At 38.6% G+C, this 18,886-nt stretch overlaps 1 protein-coding gene across 1 annotated transcript in view; it reads right to left on the bottom strand.

The window, feature by feature from the left end:
• Tm9sf3 (transmembrane 9 superfamily member 3) overlaps positions 1 to 18,886 on the bottom strand; it is a 46,153-nt gene that overhangs the window by 15,581 nt on the left and 11,686 nt on the right. The window contains exons 3-7 of the mRNA XM_027407338.2: positions 13,338 to 13,460; positions 10,479 to 10,639; positions 9,258 to 9,335; positions 3,681 to 3,812; positions 2,408 to 2,574 (exon numbers count right to left, since the gene is read on the bottom strand). Of these exons, the coding sequence (XP_027263139.1) occupies positions 2,408 to 2,574; positions 3,681 to 3,812; positions 9,258 to 9,335; positions 10,479 to 10,639; positions 13,338 to 13,460 (661 nt within the window). The remainder of the gene's footprint in view (positions 1 to 2,407; positions 2,575 to 3,680; positions 3,813 to 9,257; positions 9,336 to 10,478; positions 10,640 to 13,337; positions 13,461 to 18,886) is intronic.

Raw genomic sequence — 18,886 nt, 5'->3', positions numbered from 1 at the left:
ATTTACAACGAAGAGTCCAGAGTGGCAGCCATTCTCACGGCAGAAGGGAGGCATGGAGAGCACAGGAGGTGGATTAGCAGGCTCTCTCAGGAGCTAGAGATTCACATCAACTGGAAAGCACAGTGACACTGTTCTTCTACCTACACCTGCCAATGTTTTCCTCCATCTGTCACAGTGATCACAGAGGCATAGTCATTCTCACCTATTTCCTTAGCTGCTCTGGGCTAAAGGTAATTATTTCACAACAGCGATTTATTCCACCTTTGCATGCATTTCACTATTCTCACCATTTCACACTGCCAGATAACATTGTACATTAAAAACTCTACAACTCCATCAAACCCAGTTTATCACCCTTTAGTAGCAGTGCCTAATTCAGTCAAATTACTTTACCTCTCTGAGCTTTGCTTTCCTGCCTGTAGGATAGAAATGTAACTTACAGGGTCGATGTGTACACTGAAGGTGCAAATGCATACAAAGTAAAAACATGGAACCCTGACGTCATCATTTCTCCATCATAACAATCCTGACATCTTTACCACTTTTAAATAACTACACACATCAAATAAACACAACCCCTACTTATCATAGTAACAGGCAGAATATTACATAACCTGCCCCTAATACCACCTATTAAAGAAAAGCTTCTTATATCTAAAAAAATGAAGGGCATTAAATTAGAAGAGTTTGCATTAACAAGAGTTGCCAAATTCTAACACTATCATTTTGAAAAGAAAATCAAAGCAAAACTTTGGACTAGCAAACAGAAACTGGGCTACTAAAAAGTTACTTCTTAGTCACAACAGTGAACAATGAATAGGGTTAGCATCGACTCTAGAGACATTCAGAATCAGCACTTAACATAAAGCATGGATTTGTTGTTTGTTTTCTGGACATGGTTTCTCTGTGTAGCTCCAGCTGTCCTGGAACTCACAGAGATCCACCTTGCCTCTGCCTCCCAAGTGCTGGGATTAAAGGTGTGAGCCACCACCAGCCAGCTTGCTTGGCAGATTTGAAATGTTCAAGATTCAGTTCACCTGAAAATAAATTAGAACCCAAAATATAAACTACCCACCAAAACTCTGCAGTTTAAATTTGGTTCAACTATTTTAAAATGTAAATGAATGGCAATGCAATGGGGTTAGATTACAAAAATATCACAGACATTTTTGAGGAACAGCTTGTTTGGTTAGTACCCATTCCCTTCAGTTAAATAAACATTAACTAGGTACTTTTATATGGGTAGTCTAAGAATTTACCAAGACCCAGTCCTTTTCTCAAGAACTATGCAGCAGAGGAACAGCAATTTAGTATACGGTTAAATTAAAAAACATTAATTATTATTGTGTATGTGTGATCTGTGCCTGAGTGTGGACATACACATTACAGCACGCACATGGAAGTCAGATGGCAACTTTCTGAAGTCAGCCCTCTCCTTCCACAGTGACACCAAACTCAGGTCATCAGGGTTGAGGGGAAAGTGCTACTTTACAACTAAACAGCCATTCTTTTAGCAGCACAAATTGATTTCTTGTCCATGAAATGCTACGCACATATAAGAAAGAATGTACAATGAACTGAAATGTAACTGGAGTTATTCTGACTGAGGACTTCATAGGCTGCTTTCTGATGCCTGAATTATAATGAATACCGAGACACCACAGTGCTTTTGTTTGTACATGACAGGACCACACTCACCAGCAGCCTGAGCTGGTTTAGCAGGTAAAGGTAAATGTAAAAGGTAAAGGTAAATGGTTCGGCAAGTAAAGGTGCTTGCTGCCAAGCCTAACAATCTGAGTTCAATCCTGGGAACACATGGTAGAAGCAGAGAACCAACTCCTGAAAGTTTCCTCTGACCTCCATATTTGAGCTGAGGCAAGCACATGCCCATACAAACATACATTTGAGCACAAACACTGATTTAAGAATCGTTGGCAAATGGTTTTGCTAATAAAAAAGTGTACCCAAAACCATGCAAAGATAGCATACTGACCAAGGACTCTTAAAAAATAAAACAATATTGTAAAGTGTTTTGCTTTACTCCTAAGGAGGTCTCAGTCTGAGTATAAATGTGAAGTATTAATTTGGTAACTGAAATTATAACAATCCAGTTGAATCTAAAAAAGTGCCTGTTTCCTTTTTCAAACAGCTCTGACTAAAGTAGCTCTGCCTCTCTAATGGCATAACCAGTGTAACTTGGAATGTTCAGCAATGATGGAAAGTTAAGCATGTACAGGAAAACATGATTTAAAGTTAAAAGTTAAGATTTGTCTGCAATAATAGCATGGACAGTACTAAAATTCTAAATTACTAAAATAAGTAAATATTTAATAATGCTTGACATTAGATTACAATAACTAAAAAAACTATTTACAACAACAAAAAGTGGTAAAATACAAGCACTTACTCTGTATATAAATCCTCTATCATGGCAACAATAATAACAATGAGAGACACAGCAAATATCTGACATCCAGAACCAATGAGAGAAGAAAATATCAGAGGGTGACTTGATGGTCTAAAGACATCTCCATGCACTTGCTTCCATCCATATTCATCTCCTAGGTCTCTGTCCTGTATAAGACATATGTAAATATGTACAGAGAAAATTAACCCATTCAAAATCAAATTAAAATACAGTAGATAGGAAAGAAATTAGTTATAAGCTCCCTCCTTCCACACATACAGCTTTTTAAGAGTTCAAAATACTGAGGATAGACATTTCAAAGTTAAAGTAACTCCTGTCCTAACAACTCAGAACGTTATGTGTGCTGTATTGATATTCATGAAGGTAAAAGGGGGAGGGGGCTGGGGGACTGGGAAGCAAAAGGAAGAGTGAAGGACTCAGGCCCTACCCTGCCACTTACATTGTGACTAAGGTTTACCACCATCAATGGCCAAGCAAACAACACAAGAAAAGTGTATTCCTACCAGTACTTACCCTAAAAACTATTAACTCCAACCCTATTAACTCCAACACTAGGCAAGCACTTTCCGCACTGAACCACACCATCAGAAAAATAAGGCTTGTCTCAAATTCCTGGGTTCATGCAATCCTCTTGCCCCAGTCTACTGAATATATGGAACTACAGGTATCTGCTATTGCACCTGGCTTTATACCGTCTTTGAAGCCCAAGAACCCTGAATTCTGAAAACTCACCTGTCCTTACTAACTTTAGATGAGAAACTGTAAATATTCCAGCACTGAAAATACAACCAGCTGGAGAGACGGCTCAGCAGGTAGAGTCTAACCACCTGAGTTCAATCCCTAGAATCTATGTAAAAGTGGAAGGAGAGAAACTGACTTCATCAAGTTGTTCTCTGACCTCAACACACATGTTCTGGCATGCATGCCCACAGACATCATACACACAGACAATACTAATAAATTATTGTTTAAACTTTAAAAAATATATTAAAAAGTCTGGAGAAATGGCTTAGCAATTAAGAGCACACACTGCTCTTTGGAAAAACCCAAGTTCAATTCCCAGTGTCCACATCAGGTGGCCTTCAACCACCTGTAACTCTGGCTCCAGGGGGAATCCAACACATCTAACTTGTCTAAGCACCTGTAACACACATGCACGAACATGTGCACACACGTGCACACACACCTAAAAGAAAATAAATTCAATATATGACAAATAGTTTCTATTAAATATAAAATAGTGTTTACTCACCATGTCATCCATTTCTTCTTCTTTACTGTATCGGGCATAATCTTTTCTTAAAGTTCTCATTAAAATCATTGAAACTAAACCCACTAAGAAGATCACCATCATGAAGGAATTGAAAATTGAAAACCAGTGAATCTAAAATAACAAAAAATAAAATGTTACCAGTGTGAAGTATCACTTATAAAATTCATGTTTTATGATGTCAACTATAGGTTAACAGGAGAAAAAAAGGATTTTCCTACCTTTTATATAAAAATCCAAACTGCGGACACATTGGGGTAAGTGTTCAGAATGATAAGGACTAGCCTTCCTTATAACCAACCTTCATGAAAGCAAGCTATCATCTATACAGATTTTTTCAAGTCATATTTACTAAACCACTTAACTATTATTTAGCCATAAGGCATACACAAATCAGCTTTACATGGAAAGCACATGGGCAATGGAATCAAAAAGGCCTAGCTTTTAGCTTAAGTTCCACCAACTTCATGTAGCCTCAGCTCTCTCATGTGAAAATGGAGGCAGCCCCCTGTGCTGTGTGCAGTATAGAGACGACGCAAGGGCCCGGCACTGTGTCTGGCAGGAACAGTAGATGAGAAATGTTCTGGCCTCCTAACTGACCAAAAGCTGAAAACCACCTTAAAATACCGCAGCCCCCACCATCACTCCTGCTACTGTGGATATAGGTTTCCTTCTGAAGATCTGCTTTCAGTTAATCTTGCCATATCATCCTCATAGTCAGTTCTTTCCCAAGTAGTCACTCCCAATGGCTACTACAAGAAAATACTCCTTAACTCCTCAATGTTCTCAAGGCCCTTGCCTGTGGCATCATCTGTACATTTGTCACAAAAATATGTCCAGATTATGGCCTATAGTTACAGTATATAGTAGTTATAGTACTACTTTATTGCCAAAGTATATCTAACTTAAACTAAGTCTGTGGTTTTATACATTTACTCTGTTATTTATATTTTAACCTCCCAAAGGTCTTAAGGGTATTTCTGAAGTTTCTCTCCTCTTCAAGTTTCCAACTCCATGTTTGCTCCTGTCTTCTATCATCCAGCACAACACAACCTTCCCAGATGTATCCTCCTAGATTTGCCCTGTTCATTCCCACTAAGGGATTTTCCTCTCTCATTCTGTACCCCACCCCCCATACACACGTCAGCACCCAACACCCAACATCCACAGCACCGCCTTTGCCTTTCTCCAGCATCAGCAATCTCCCTGTATGATGGGTACAGCTTTTACTCGGGATAATATGCTGAGGATGTGCACCAAGGGGAACAACAGTTTGGCTCTGTGACCCTCCCTGAGCTTTGGGGATAGGACAAACTCTAAGGCTCTTCCTGAAGAGCAGATTGCCAACTGTCTCTGCCTCAGACAAAAACCTACCTACCTACCTACCTAACTTCCTTCCTTCCTTCCTTCCTTCCTTCCTTCCTTCCTTCCTTCCTTCTTTCCTTCCCTTCCTTCCTTCCTTCCTTCCACCCTCCACTAACTTTACCTAGTGAGCACCTGCTAGAATTATAAACAAAACAATGACTGCATATTTTGAAAACTTTGCAAAAAAAAGGAGTATTTAAGTTTATCATAAAAGCAGAACTGAAAAATTTGTTTAAAAAAAAAAAGCTGTCTGTACTATCAACCCAATGGATTCATTTGCTTCAATTTCCACTTGTATTGTCTACTTCCCAGAATCATTACAAGGTTTAACCAGAACGCAGAGAATAGTGTACAGCACATCACAAACCCTATGCTATGACTACCCACATCTTTTACAGTGTCTATTACATTTTTTGTCCTATCAAAAATAACCAACATTTTTCAACACTTCTTCCTTATTTCTTCACAATATGATCTGCCCCCAAGACCTGCAATGAAGGTCTGATTTTTTTCAGCAATTATTAATTTTGTATATATGCATATGTGTGAACAGAACAGAGGACAGTTTATAGAAGTTCTCACATCCCATGTGGGCTCCAGAGATTAAGCTGAAGTCATCAGGCTTGGGGGCAACAACTTTTACCACTGAGCCAGCTCACTGACCCCTGCAATGAATTTCTAAATTGATTCACAAGTTGGGTGATCTGTTCCCTCTCCCTATCTCTCTGCCAATTCTAACCTTTGCTGGCAAACATCTCAAGTCACTTTTCATCCTTTTCACCTTTCCACTCTGTTCAGCCTTAGCCAACTTAACCAAAAGGTCCAGTCTTGGTATTCAACCACAACTCCCTAGGCTCAAGAACTTTTAGCCAGCTTTCCAGTGATGATGATGTAACACCTTCAGCCTTCATCTGCTCAAATCTCAAGCTTTCACTCACCTTCAAGGTTCAGACTTTCACTAACTACAATAATTCCCACTTAAATGCCTTCAAGGAATTTCAGGCTGGGACTACCCTTAGCAGATTTATCATCTTTCCTCAGATATGCCACTCATTTCCTATTCTCTAGCTTCTATTAATGGAACTAACATCTGGCTTTGAAAATTTAGAGTTATTTTTGGTACTTCCTTCTCCTTAATTATTAATAAGTAATAGTTATTAAGATTTATTTTAGTTTTAATTGTATATGTATAGCAGTGTATGGGTATATGCACACCTGTGGGAGCCAGAAGAGGGAGCCCCTGGCACTGGAGTAACAGACAGTTAGGAACTGTCAGACATGGATACTGGGAATTTAACTCAGGTGCTCTGCAAAAGTACTGTGTTCTTAACTACTTAGCCATCTCTCCAGCCCTAATCATTAAACTTGTTTTCCTTCTAAACTTATCCCTTCCTCTGCATTCCCATGGTATCACCTCACAATTCAACAAGTCTAATTTCCCCTTGGCCTTTTGCTGCTGTTTGAGCTCTCTCCTTCTTTCCAATGTATGCTGTACAAAGTTATCAAACAAATCTTTCTACAATGTGATGCTCATTATCATTACTCTGTTTTAAAACTTACAGAGCTCAATTTCCTCATATCCAGCAAACCAATTTCCCAGGGTTCTTACCCTTCCTGTAACATCGCCTTCCACATCTTCAGCAGCCTTTCTCTCAGTTATATCTTATAGTTCCATCAGTTTTACCCCTTTTCAGTGACCAAGGGTAACATACTCACTTTCATCTTATTGTTCATATAATTTCTTCTCATGTGTGATTTATACTCCTTTGTAAATTCTCCCCAGTCTTCCAACTCCAAGTCAAATAGTGCCCTCTCCACTATAGAGCCTTTCACTTGCATAGTGCAGTTATTCATAGAAAGTGTGCTCTGAGCTACATGATCCCAAGAACACGTAACACAAGGGTGTACTGGCTTGTACGATGAGGGCAGATTTTTACTTGGGCTAACATGCTAAGGAAGTGCATGAATGGGAAGGGCAGTCTTGGGTCTGCTACCTATGCTGGGGCTTCAGGGAGAAGACATATGCTATGGCTTTCTCCTCCCAACAATTAACTGAGCATCCACTGGATTTATAAACAATTAATGCAACACACTTTTAAAACGTTTGTCCCAAAAAGGCAATCAAATTTATCATAAAGGTATCACCAAGGATTTTAAAAAGCAGTTTATAATAATGGCAGACGTCTCCAAAGATGGGATTTTTGTTTCCACTTAGGAAATAACTCAAAAATGGTCAAGAGAAAGGGGGGAAAATGTATGACTCAAATCTTTAGTCAACTGATCAAGGTTTTAAAGAGAAAATTTTATATACACGTAGTAATAAGAAATGTATGTCTTAAATGCTAAAATTGCCCACATGAATGGAGCTAAAAATTATTACATAAAATAAAGCAGAGAAAGACAGGTACCCTATTATCTCTCTTGTATGTGGTGTACACAAGAGCTCTCACGAACCTGGCAGCAAACAATGGGCAGCAAGAAGCGTCAGAGACAGGAGGGAGGAAAGGTTGGATGTCAAAGTTATCAAAGAGTACAAAGCTACAGGGGGGAGAATGCAATGTTCTGGTGTGTTAGCACACGCAGGGTGCTTGTCTTTTGAAGGTATTATAGTTACTTATGTGAAATTATATGAAAGGGTTCTTTTGTAGGTATCCGATTTTGTAGGTAGATAATAACAATGTACAATACATTTCAAAAGTAGATTTTGAATGTTCTTTTCAAAAAACTTGTGTTACATTTATTTGTTTATCTGGTGGGTGTAAAGATGTCAGACAACTTTGGGAGTCAGTTCTCTCCTCCTGCATGTAGGTCCCAAGAATTGAACGCAGGTCACTAAACCTGGCAGCAAACACTTTTACCAGTTAAGCCATCTCATCAGCCCCTTATGTTTCCATACTGAAGCTTTCTCATAAATACATATAATCTGTATGTTTAAAATATAAATTTAAATTTTAAAGTATTAAAATCTCTAATAAGGTTCTTTGCTACTTTCTAATCTAAAAAATACAATCAATCAATCAAATAAATAAATAAATAATACAATCTAAGGTATAAATTTTAAATCAATACCTACATTAATACACTGTTAATTATCTGAAACTTCTAACATTTCTTTGGAATTACTTTAAAATTATTATACCATGTGGTATACTCTTGAAATTTTTATACCAGGAAAATAGTTATTAAAAATAATAAAACATCACTTATAGCCTTTTGGCTATGATTAAGTATAAAAATAATAAAGCACGCCAGGCGTTGGTGGCGCACGCCTTTAATCCCAGCACTCAGAAGGCAGAGGCAGGAGGATCTCTGTGAGTTGGAGACCAGCTTGGTCTACAAGAGCTAGTCCCAGGCCAGTCTCCAAAGTCACAGAGAAACCCTGTCTCAAACCCCCCCCCAAAAAAACCCAACCCCCCCCCCAAAAAAAAGCAAACAGGTATCAGAGATTACTGAACCTACCAACTGCTGCACTCCAGTGCCCCCTAGTGTTGCTAATCCTAAATGTCACCCTCTGTTTATTGCTGAATTCTTAAGACTCTAACTGGAGATAACAAGAAACATCACCAACAATGCTGCCTTGAACTGAGCTCCAGTTTCCAGCCAAACCCCGACCTAGATGCTTTAGGCAGCCTACATGTGCTGGTGAAGAATGAGGACTATGGGAAGCATTTACTCCCTTTCTTGGTGTTCCATGTGGAAAAATTTATACTAGCAAAACCTGCACTGTTCTCTTACCCATACTTTCCAAGAAATGTGTCCCTTCTGTTGCTGTTTCTCCATACTCTAAGTTTTACCAGGGTAGGTGCAGATGTAGGGAAGCCTGCCAATAACAGTTCATCATCGACAGGTCTAATTCAAGTGTCCAATTATGAGTGTCAGTACTAAGAAGCCCGTTTGACCATTAGCATCAACTAACTACATTCTCCAATATTACCATCATTTGCAATTAAAGTGCTCTATTTGACTTCCACACATTGTGCTTTTCCCTGTATTTCTCTTAACTGGTTTAGATTACAGTATCATGCAAGCCAGTTTTAGCATTCCCAATCATCCTTATGACTCTAAATTTACATCTGAAATCACCAGTAGCTGTATCTTGAAATCCATAGTCCTTAGCACAATGACCCACACAGGGAGATGCTCAATGTGAAACTGATTTGCACACATGTAGTATCTTAAAATACAAACACCTACCCTATGTTGAAAAAAGGATGGATCAAGATATTTGTCGAATCGATCTTCAAATTTTACATCTGATTTTTTCCATTTTACCTGAAAAAAGAAAAAATCCCACTTGAAAATTAAGGCCAATAAATAATCAATAATCTAATGGCAAAATTAATATAAAATTCAGAAATACTGACTTGTTTAGAATTAAAATTAAATGGTGAGAAGACACTGGTGCACCAGAGGTTTAGGTTTTTTTTTGACTTCATGTGTATGGGTATGTGTCTGTCACTACACAAGTGCAGGGCAGGCAGAGGCCTGACGAGGGCACTGGATCCCCTGGAACTAGAGTTAAGTTGTGAGCAGCCCTGTAGCTGCAGAGAAGGGAACCTGGGTCCTATGGAAGAGCAATCAGAGCTCTTAACCACTGAGCCATTTCTCCAACCCCAGTACAAGAAGTTTAAACAAGTACAATATTACATCTTTCCTTAGCAGGATCATTTCAGCTTTCAAGGACTAATTACTGTTGACTGACATACTGACTGATACATGTGTTAGGAATTAACACCAACTCATGCTACAAACATTTAAACCAATTCAAATAAGAATCACATATTTTTGTCTTTAAATTGTGGTTTATGACAACTATTAAATTTCTTTGTAGTTATGTAATATTTACTTATATTGGGTACTTATAGACAAAAAGAATTTTCAAATTGGCTATAAGCAAGGGGATTCTTTTCAATGACCAGGAAAATAACTGGCAAAGAGAAAGTCTTCCTATATTGGACTGCCTCTTTTTTTCCATCATTTTTAAGCTAACAGAATAGAATTAACTTCATAGTTGCTAAAGGACTCTGAGAAGTTCTTACTGTGCAGGAGTAAGTCTTCCCATCAAATAATGCAAATCATAGCAATCTACACCTACCAGCAACTTTCATACCATTTCTATTTGCAACTGCAAATGAAAAGTGAAATAATGTGAGCTCCTACGACCTAAAAACATAAGAAAGATACATGGCTGAATTGTCAGCTTCTGGTGCCAACGGTATCTGTGTTAGAGCAATAGTCATTAAGCCAATGCATGGAATCCCATACCATAGATCTGGAGCACATACTCTTCCTTTAGGAGACTTAATGTAAATATACTGAGGAATTTTATTGCATCTAATCTTCAGCTATATTTTTATTTTCTAAAGTTTACGAACATAACCATTTCTTCCTGTATACAATTATTTTAAAACTTACTGAATATGACATCTGTATTTTAGTATTTGGAACCAATTTGACCTTTCCTTCACTGGTTAGATTAACATCAACAATTCGATTTCCATTAAATCCTATTTCAAGTTTTTTGTAGGTCCAAAGATAGTAGTCTTCCCCATTTTCATCTGCTTCACCAACAATACCTACAAAAGAAAAAACACTTCATACAAGGAATTCAAAGTGCCCAGAAGCTAAAAGTTCATTATTTTACAGAAGGCAATACTGTCATTATCTTCACGGTTAGCACAAGACAAAAGTGCAGGCTGAACTTCCTAGCAAACACACCGTGGACACACTAGTACAAAACAAGGAGAATCTTAGCATAAGTGGTCACAGATGTGACACTCAGAACTCACTCTCTGTCACCGCTAGCACCTCTGCTGCTGCAAGTTCCACCTTACTCGTGCACACTACCTAGTAGCTCAGGCTTTCAGAGACAGGCTATGTCACCATCTGTCAAAATAACCCAGCTACTTAGTGACCACACACATACACACACACACACACACACAGGACAGGAGGAGGAAAGGAAGAGAGGAAGAGAGGGAGAAAAGGGGGAATTCGTTTGCTTAGCTATTCTAAAAACTAGCCTTGGGGGTAAAGACACAGCTTCTCTAAAAGGCTTTTCAAAAGCTGAAACTTTTGTTCAAGAAACATCATACTGGAATTTTTCTTTCTTAACAAAGAAGGAAGAGGAATGCCCAAGTTCAGTTATTACAGATTATGCAAAAATATTTAAACATGGCAGACCCTGAAATTCTAATTCTAAAAACAGATTTTAAGGGGCTAAAGAAATTGCTCAGTTGGTAAAGTCCTTGCTACACAAGCATGAGGACCTGAGTTCAATCTCTACATAAAGAAGCTGGAGATGGTGTTAAGTGCTTATAATCCCAGGGCTTTAGAAGTGAAGACAGGAGGAAGAGTCTTAGGGCTCAATGGCTGGCTAGCCATGCCTATTCAGTGACTACCAGACCAAGTGAAAGATCTGTCTCAAAAAGAAAAAGAGGTCAGTATCTGAGGCACAACACCCAAAGATGGCCTCTGGCCTCCACATGCCCATAATGGACACACACACACACACACACACACACACACACACACACTTTATAACAAAGAACAGTTGTTGCTCTTGCTAAAGAGACTCAGAGCAATGATTAGGAAAACAAAAACTAAAGACACAGATTTTAAAAAGAATACAATGAGCCAGAGAGACGGCTCAGTAGGCTGAGGCACTTGCCACCAAGTCTGATAACCTGAGCTCAAACCCCAGGATCTGCATGGTGGAAAGAACAGACTCCCACTGTGCTCTGCCCTCCACATCCATCCATGCTGTGGCCCATGTGCACATTCCACTCCCCCAACACTAAATAACTGGACGTGATTGGGGCTGGGGCGGGGGTGTGAAACAAGGTCTCTTTATCTAGTCCTGGCTGTCTTAGAATTCATTATGTGGATCCAGGCTTGCCTCAAACACATAAAGATCTGCCTGCCTCTGCCTCTGAGATGCATGAGCCATAATGCCTAGTATATGAGATCTTTAAAAGTCCATAATAGCAGAAGAACTAAGAAAAGAATCTGTTTTCACTGCAAATGAAGAAAAAGCCTTGTTTAATGAACTCTCCTGAACTATAGGCTCAGAAATCTTCAGCAAGCATTTAAGCTATCTTCCTCGACCCTCAGAGCTGATCATAGAAATGCCTGTGTCCTATAACACTAATGCTTATTTTATATACCTAATTAACACATTGTAGAGTAATAACAATGCATGCAAATATCTATTGAGATTAGCTTTTCTTTTTTTAACACAGGGTCTCACTATGTAATCTTGAGTGGCCTTGGACTTGCTATGTAGACGAGGATGGCCTTGAACTCAGAGATCCTCCTGCCTGTTCCTCCCAAGACATTAACTTTCTTATACATTTTTTTGGCATATTAACCTCTGATCCAATGTGCTCAGTCAGTTTTACTACAGATGAACATAATGATCAGCTAACAATTTTAAGATTAAAAGACAATTCTTATACATAGAGCATATTTCTAGAGGCAGAAGAAAAATTTGTGATCAAACATGTTGCCTATGACAAATGTCTATTCCTTGCATTTTAAATAATTTAATTATTTATTTTTAGACTATGCATAGTTTGGTTTTGGTTGTGAGCCTAGCCTTTAAGGGATGAGCCATCTCTCCAGCCTGTATGCCTAAGTTTGTATTAATCATATTATGCCTCTTCCCAATAGTATAGATAGACAAGCAAGAGCTAAACAAGAATAATTCTTCAGCCCAGTGTGGTGGCAGGAGGCAGAGGCAAATGGATTTATATGAGTTTGAGGCCAGTATGGTCTACAAATCAAGTTCCAGGACAGCCAGAGCTATTACACAGAAAAATCCTGTCTCAAAAAAAAAAAAAAAAAAAAATTCAATATTGAATGTTTTGTAAAATGACAAAGGAACTGGTAAAACATTCAAGCAGTTATCATGCCCCTAAAAACATACTACTACAGTGTCACATAAAGAGGCAAACTTCAAAAATCCTATCAATCCTTCTAACTATATTTAGAGAAAATAAGCTGTGAACTAAAGAAGGAAATTTCACATGTTCCAAGAGCCTCTGAATTCCTTGAATCTGAAAAGTTTCACCATATAAGCCTTTTATTTTGAGTTTCCTATAAGGCCTGGCAGTACCAAAAATGCCTCCAGTAGGAGGAAGCCATAAAAATCAGCATTGAAGGGCAAATCTTTCCAGGGCAAAGAGTAAAAAAGCATTTCCATCATGATCTGGAATATGGTCACCTTAACTCACTGGTTATATGAAATCTTCCTTTGTAACAGAGCGTACTTACCCCATATTGGTAAGTCATCTATGTACATCTGGTACCAATAGTGATTCTTGATAGCATACACGAATGCATCTCTCTTCTCTTTATCTAAGTCAATTTCACAATAAGTACCTGGCATCACATCATCTGCAAAGTAAAAGCTACAAATTAACCTACTGGCCTGCAAGATAGTTACAGGAAATACAGCACAAAAAGAAAAGTCAGCATCTGCATGAGCTAATTTCTATTCCCAATATTTCAGTGATAAGCTTATGGGAGTTCAGTGAGCTATCCTATCCAGTTTTTGTGTATCTTTCATTACCTTACAATGAAAGATTTTGATCATCTTTATTTTCAAAGATTACCTTACACGAAGAAAACCCTCACTTAAGGAAATAATACAAGAATAACAAAGTCGCTTTAAAATAAACTGATATAAAAACAAAGAACAAAAGAAGCTTAAGACACAAGGAAATCATTTACTGTATGGGAAAGCTTACAGATGCGAGTCTAAGCAGAGATAAGAGTGTAGCTTAAGGTCACTCAAATACACATTTATTCCAACAGCACAGATTTCTAAATCATCAGTGGCCACAGCAGCCACGAGGACTCCCAGTGATCATTCGTCAATAGTAAGATCACACAAGGCTAGCCTCTATCTAATAGGCATTTTGTTTATAAATCACTCAAAAATCCCCTAAAAATGGGTCATTTCCATCCTTGATTGCTTGCAAATATAGTATTCTAATAATTGTGTTCAGATAGTCTTTAATTTCTAATGTTTCAAAAATATGTTTAAAAAATTCTAGATGACAATCAAAAAGATTAAACTTTTGATATATTACTTAAGCAATTACAACAATATAAATCTTAACAAGAACAAAAAGTGAATACATTTTCTTATACTGGTAACTTAAAATCTGAAATGTAATTTTCTCACAGAAACATGAATTTCTTTAGTATTAATGTTTCTTAAAAATTATAGATGAATGATTAATGGCTACCTGTCAACAATATTTCCTTATGAACTAGTGATCTGAATTACAACTTGATATTCCAGAGCACGTCTGAGGAAACAGCTTCCTCTCATGACAGATTAGCCCAGAGTGGATCCATCCCAAACGACAAAGCACAGTCATGTCCTAAGGAAGGAGGAGAGTAAGGACCCACCTACTCTTCCCCTCCAAGTCCAAGAAACTAATGCTGCCTATGACTTGCAAACACATTTTCTTTCTAACTCATCCCTGTTGGGCACAAAGGAATCTAGGATTTTCATAATGGTAGTCTCTAGTGCTGGACAGTTAAGAGTTAGGAAATGAAAGTGCTGTAAAGTTTCCACAGCAAAATCCAGAACTGTCAGCAGGAGGTACCCCCAAAGAGACTTCTATAGAGTACAATAATCTACAAAGGGCAAGGGCGACAGCAGTTCAGAAGGGACAGATGGAACCAAAGAAGGCTTGGAGTGCAACAGTTACTCTAGTGACTGTAAAGACTCACAGCTATCCTGCAAAGCTACTGTATGCTGTTACAAAAAGGTACTGTGTAAACGGTCATTATCAGTGTGGTAGTTTTAAGTACTATGATACACAGTATGCATTTACCTGTATAAAGGATTCCCCACAATCTAACGTCAATTAAACAGCTTCCTGACTAATACACCATCCTCTTCCCCTTCACTCTACCATGGCTTGACTGCCCACAAGCCCTGCAAACATCAACTCTCTGGCCTATGGAACTTGAGGCTCACAAAACTCTAGCAGGAAGGCCATTCTAAAATCTTTATCATCCCACACTTTCTCCTCCACAGAGTACTCAGTGGTTTAAATGTCCTTCTCTTGTAGAGAAACCAGGTTCAATTCCAAGTGCCACATTGGACCCCTTCACAACTGCTGATAACTCAGTCTCCTGGAGGATTCCATGCCTCTGGCCTACATAGGCATCTGCACCCATGCATGTGCTCTCTCTCTCTCTCTCTCTCTCTCTCTCTCTCTCTCAGACACACACATACACACTGCCCCTTTTGTTGAGGTTCCTAGTTTTATCACCAATTTATCATGGCACTGCAAAAAGGACAGTTGTTGGTCATTTTAATGAAATTCCTCTTTCAGACATGAAGGCAAATGTAAACATCACAAATAATTCAACAGCCTGACTGTCCAACCAAAACAGCATTCTTCTCTCAGGTGGGGAACCACTGTAAAGACAATGTGTACAATGATGCCAGGTCACTGTCCACATTCAGCATACCTTCCTAGCGTAAAACACAAACCTACAAATTCCGAAGAAGGAATCTTAAAGAGAGGACAAAAACAAAGCTATAAATTAGCATATGTTGATACTTTTCAAACAGATTATGACACTAAGTAGATTCCAGAACCTAAGTGCCATTTTGTGCCCAATAAAGGTCTAAAAAATAACACTGCAAATACTGAGTTCCCTGGGAATGTACTATGCTACCATACTTACACTTTCTCTTTTGATGGCATTACTAAAATGGAAAAGCAGATTCTGACCTCAAATTCAATAGCACTTAACACAGTTATTGTGAAATCACCATATATGTACAAAGAGACATGGCTAAAGTCTTGAGTTCTGGTTTGAGTTCCACTACTCACTAGCTACCTGAACAAAAGCAAATGGTTTAACCTCTGTGACCCTCACGTAGCCCTCAACTGCGAAACTGAAAACAACTGTGCTGACTCCTTTTAAGGCTGGAGTGTGAATGTATTCAGTGTTCTTAAGTATTTTTGACCTCACACTCTTGAGAGAATCATGAAAGTGTTACTTCCCCTGCCACAAACCCACCCCACCCCACCCCACCCTGCAAATAAATATACACCCACACAAAATTAAGTGCACAGTTTCAGAGTGCCCAAAGAGGGACCCCTGAAGCCAGAGGTCTGGTTAAACTCTACATTCACAGTCCACCACAGCAGAGAAGCATGGCAACAAGCAACAAGCATGGTGGCTGGAGCAAAACCTGAGGGCTCACAAACTGAAACACAAGCACCAAAAAGAGACGGCGAACTGGAATAGCTTTGAAACCTCAAAGCCCACCCCTAGTGACATACTTTCTCCAGTAAAGCCATATCTCCTAACCCTGCCCAAACAGCACCACCAACCAATAAGCAAGTATTCAAATATCTGAACTATGGGAATGGTCTCATAAAAACCATCACAAATGGAATGAAGAGCTTAATACATTTTTGGAGAAGGAAAAACAGAATATGACCAGTGACACATAACACGGGGAAAACAGAACAAAAGAGCTGCACAGAAAAAAGAAGACAAAAAATGGGACCGATGTTACAGAATGCCTAAGATACTGCAGACCTTAAAATGCAAACAACAGATGTAAGGGCTAAACATATAGAGTGATTACATGCAAATACTTATATGGAATGGACAGGATGGTAGCTTAGACCTTTGATCCCCAGGACTTAGAAGGCAAGAGACAGAAGGACCACAAGTTTGAAGCTAACCTGGGATACTTAACCAGATCTTGTCTTTTAAAAATCAAGCTGGGGATGTAACTCAGCGTAATTCCTAGGATCAAGAAGATGATGAAGTAAAAAATGATGACAACAAAGACAATAAAACAATGGCAAAGAAGACAAAGAAGAAATTAAGAAGGCTATAAGGCTGGAATCCCATGTTCTTTCCCCACCCACCATACAGCTAGATAAATATCCTCAACTTGTCTGTCCCCTGCTGCAAGAGACAAAAACAGAGAGTCTCTGTAGTGACAGTGGAAACAGCAGAAGCTAGGGACTGAAATCAGGGTGAGGGACTGCCTTCAGTAACAACCTTCCAGCTGAAGGAACGGACCTGCTATTCCAAGTTCTTTCCCCATCCTTTGGCAGTCAGGACTATTCTACCCAGGACAGCAATCACCATTTCTCAAACATAAACTATAGATCAGGTACTTTTTAAAGTACATTATCTCACTTAATCCTAACAATGATTCTATCAGGTATACTATTCCCCTTGCTTCCCAGACAAGAACCACAAAAGATCAAAGAGATCAAATTATCTGCCTACAACCACACAAGTAGACCCAGGCAGAGCTGAGCTATACCATGTCTGATTATAAAACACAAGTTCTTTCCACTCTATAACAGCAATGTTCTAAGAGATAGTACCCATAATTAGAATGCAATAAAATGAGGCCTGGCTCAAGGATGCCTAATATAGAACTGTCCTTGTATATTTAATGCATTTTCTCTAAATGGTCTCAATTAGCATTTCTGTCTAGCACTAGCATATTAAAAGAAAAAGAAAGGAAGGAAGGAAGGAAGGAAGGAAGGAAGGAAGGAAGGAAGGAAAAACCTGAAGTGAGAGGCATCCTACACAGCCCAGACCTAAACGGTCTATCTTCAGACAGGGACTGTGGTTAGCTCCTTAACATAATCTCTCTAGTGATCTTTACTCTACAAAATGGTACCAATCCAATTAGCTTCACAGAATCTGCTAGGTTAAAAAAAAAGTTTCTGTATACATGTGTATGTGTGTATGTTTCTGTTTATATGCATGCATGTGTGTTTTATGTGTGTTGTTTTCAAAATTTTACTACATATGAATATGCTTTCAGAAGAATCATTAAAAGTCAAATGCTTGATAATGAAAGACTAAAAACATACAGTAGCTGGATATAACGGAACTTGTGTGTAATCCCAGCACTCAGAAGGTGGAGACAAGAAAGTAAGAAGCTCAAGGCCAGCCTCAGCTGCATAAAAAATTTGAGGCCAGTATGAGTTTCTTAAGTCCCTATCTTAAAACACCTCAAAATAGTAGGTAGGTAGGTAAACAGACTGATCGATCAATGGATTGATCAACAGTTCACACTGAGACAGTGTTCTGGTTTCTACTTGTATTGTTAGTATGAGAACATCCTACCTTTAAAAGTTTATAAAAATGAGTAACAATCATGAACACTTTCAAAGCATGATCATCAATATCCATAAACTGAAGAAACAAAAGCCTACAGTATCGGGAAACAGAAAGCAATTGCCACTGGCTAGTTCAATTGGGCTACCCAAGTTAGCAGCTGTTTGGGCAGCATTTGACTGAAGGTATAGAGCTGGCCAGACCCCAAGAACTGCTACCTTTCTGTAACAACTGGTAGTTCTTTCATCCCTCTAGTGCTTAGCTTAATCCGAAAAGAAAACAAACCTTACTTTCAAGCTCATGGAAATGGCCTCTGACTATTTATTTCCATCTCAATCTCAAGGAATTAGAAGAAGAAAGGAAGATTAAGACTGCTGAAGAAATGTTTCTTCAGGTAAGTAAGGCATAAGGATTTCAAATCTGATGAAATCACTGCACCAAAGCAGACTTGAGGGTTTACTCTCTTGCTGGCTCCTCTCTAGTAAAGGAGACATGTCTACTACTGAATATGGAAAAGGAGAAACTAGGTGAATAAATAAAGCATTAGGGTTCTTAAAAACCACATGTTCCAGTTTAGTTTCTTCATATTTGTGATTAAATATTTCAATTACCTTATTAAATTAAAACATGCACTTCAGGGTATGTTTCCAACACTCATAAAATTATAGGCCACGCCACTGTGGTTT

Source organism: Cricetulus griseus, chromosome 3 (genome assembly GCF_003668045.3).
Source record: "Cricetulus griseus strain 17A/GY chromosome 3, alternate assembly CriGri-PICRH-1.0, whole genome shotgun sequence".
Classification (NCBI taxonomy): Eukaryota; Metazoa; Chordata; class Mammalia; order Rodentia; family Cricetidae; genus Cricetulus; species Cricetulus griseus.
This window is presented reverse-complemented; position numbering and strand designations above follow the sequence as displayed.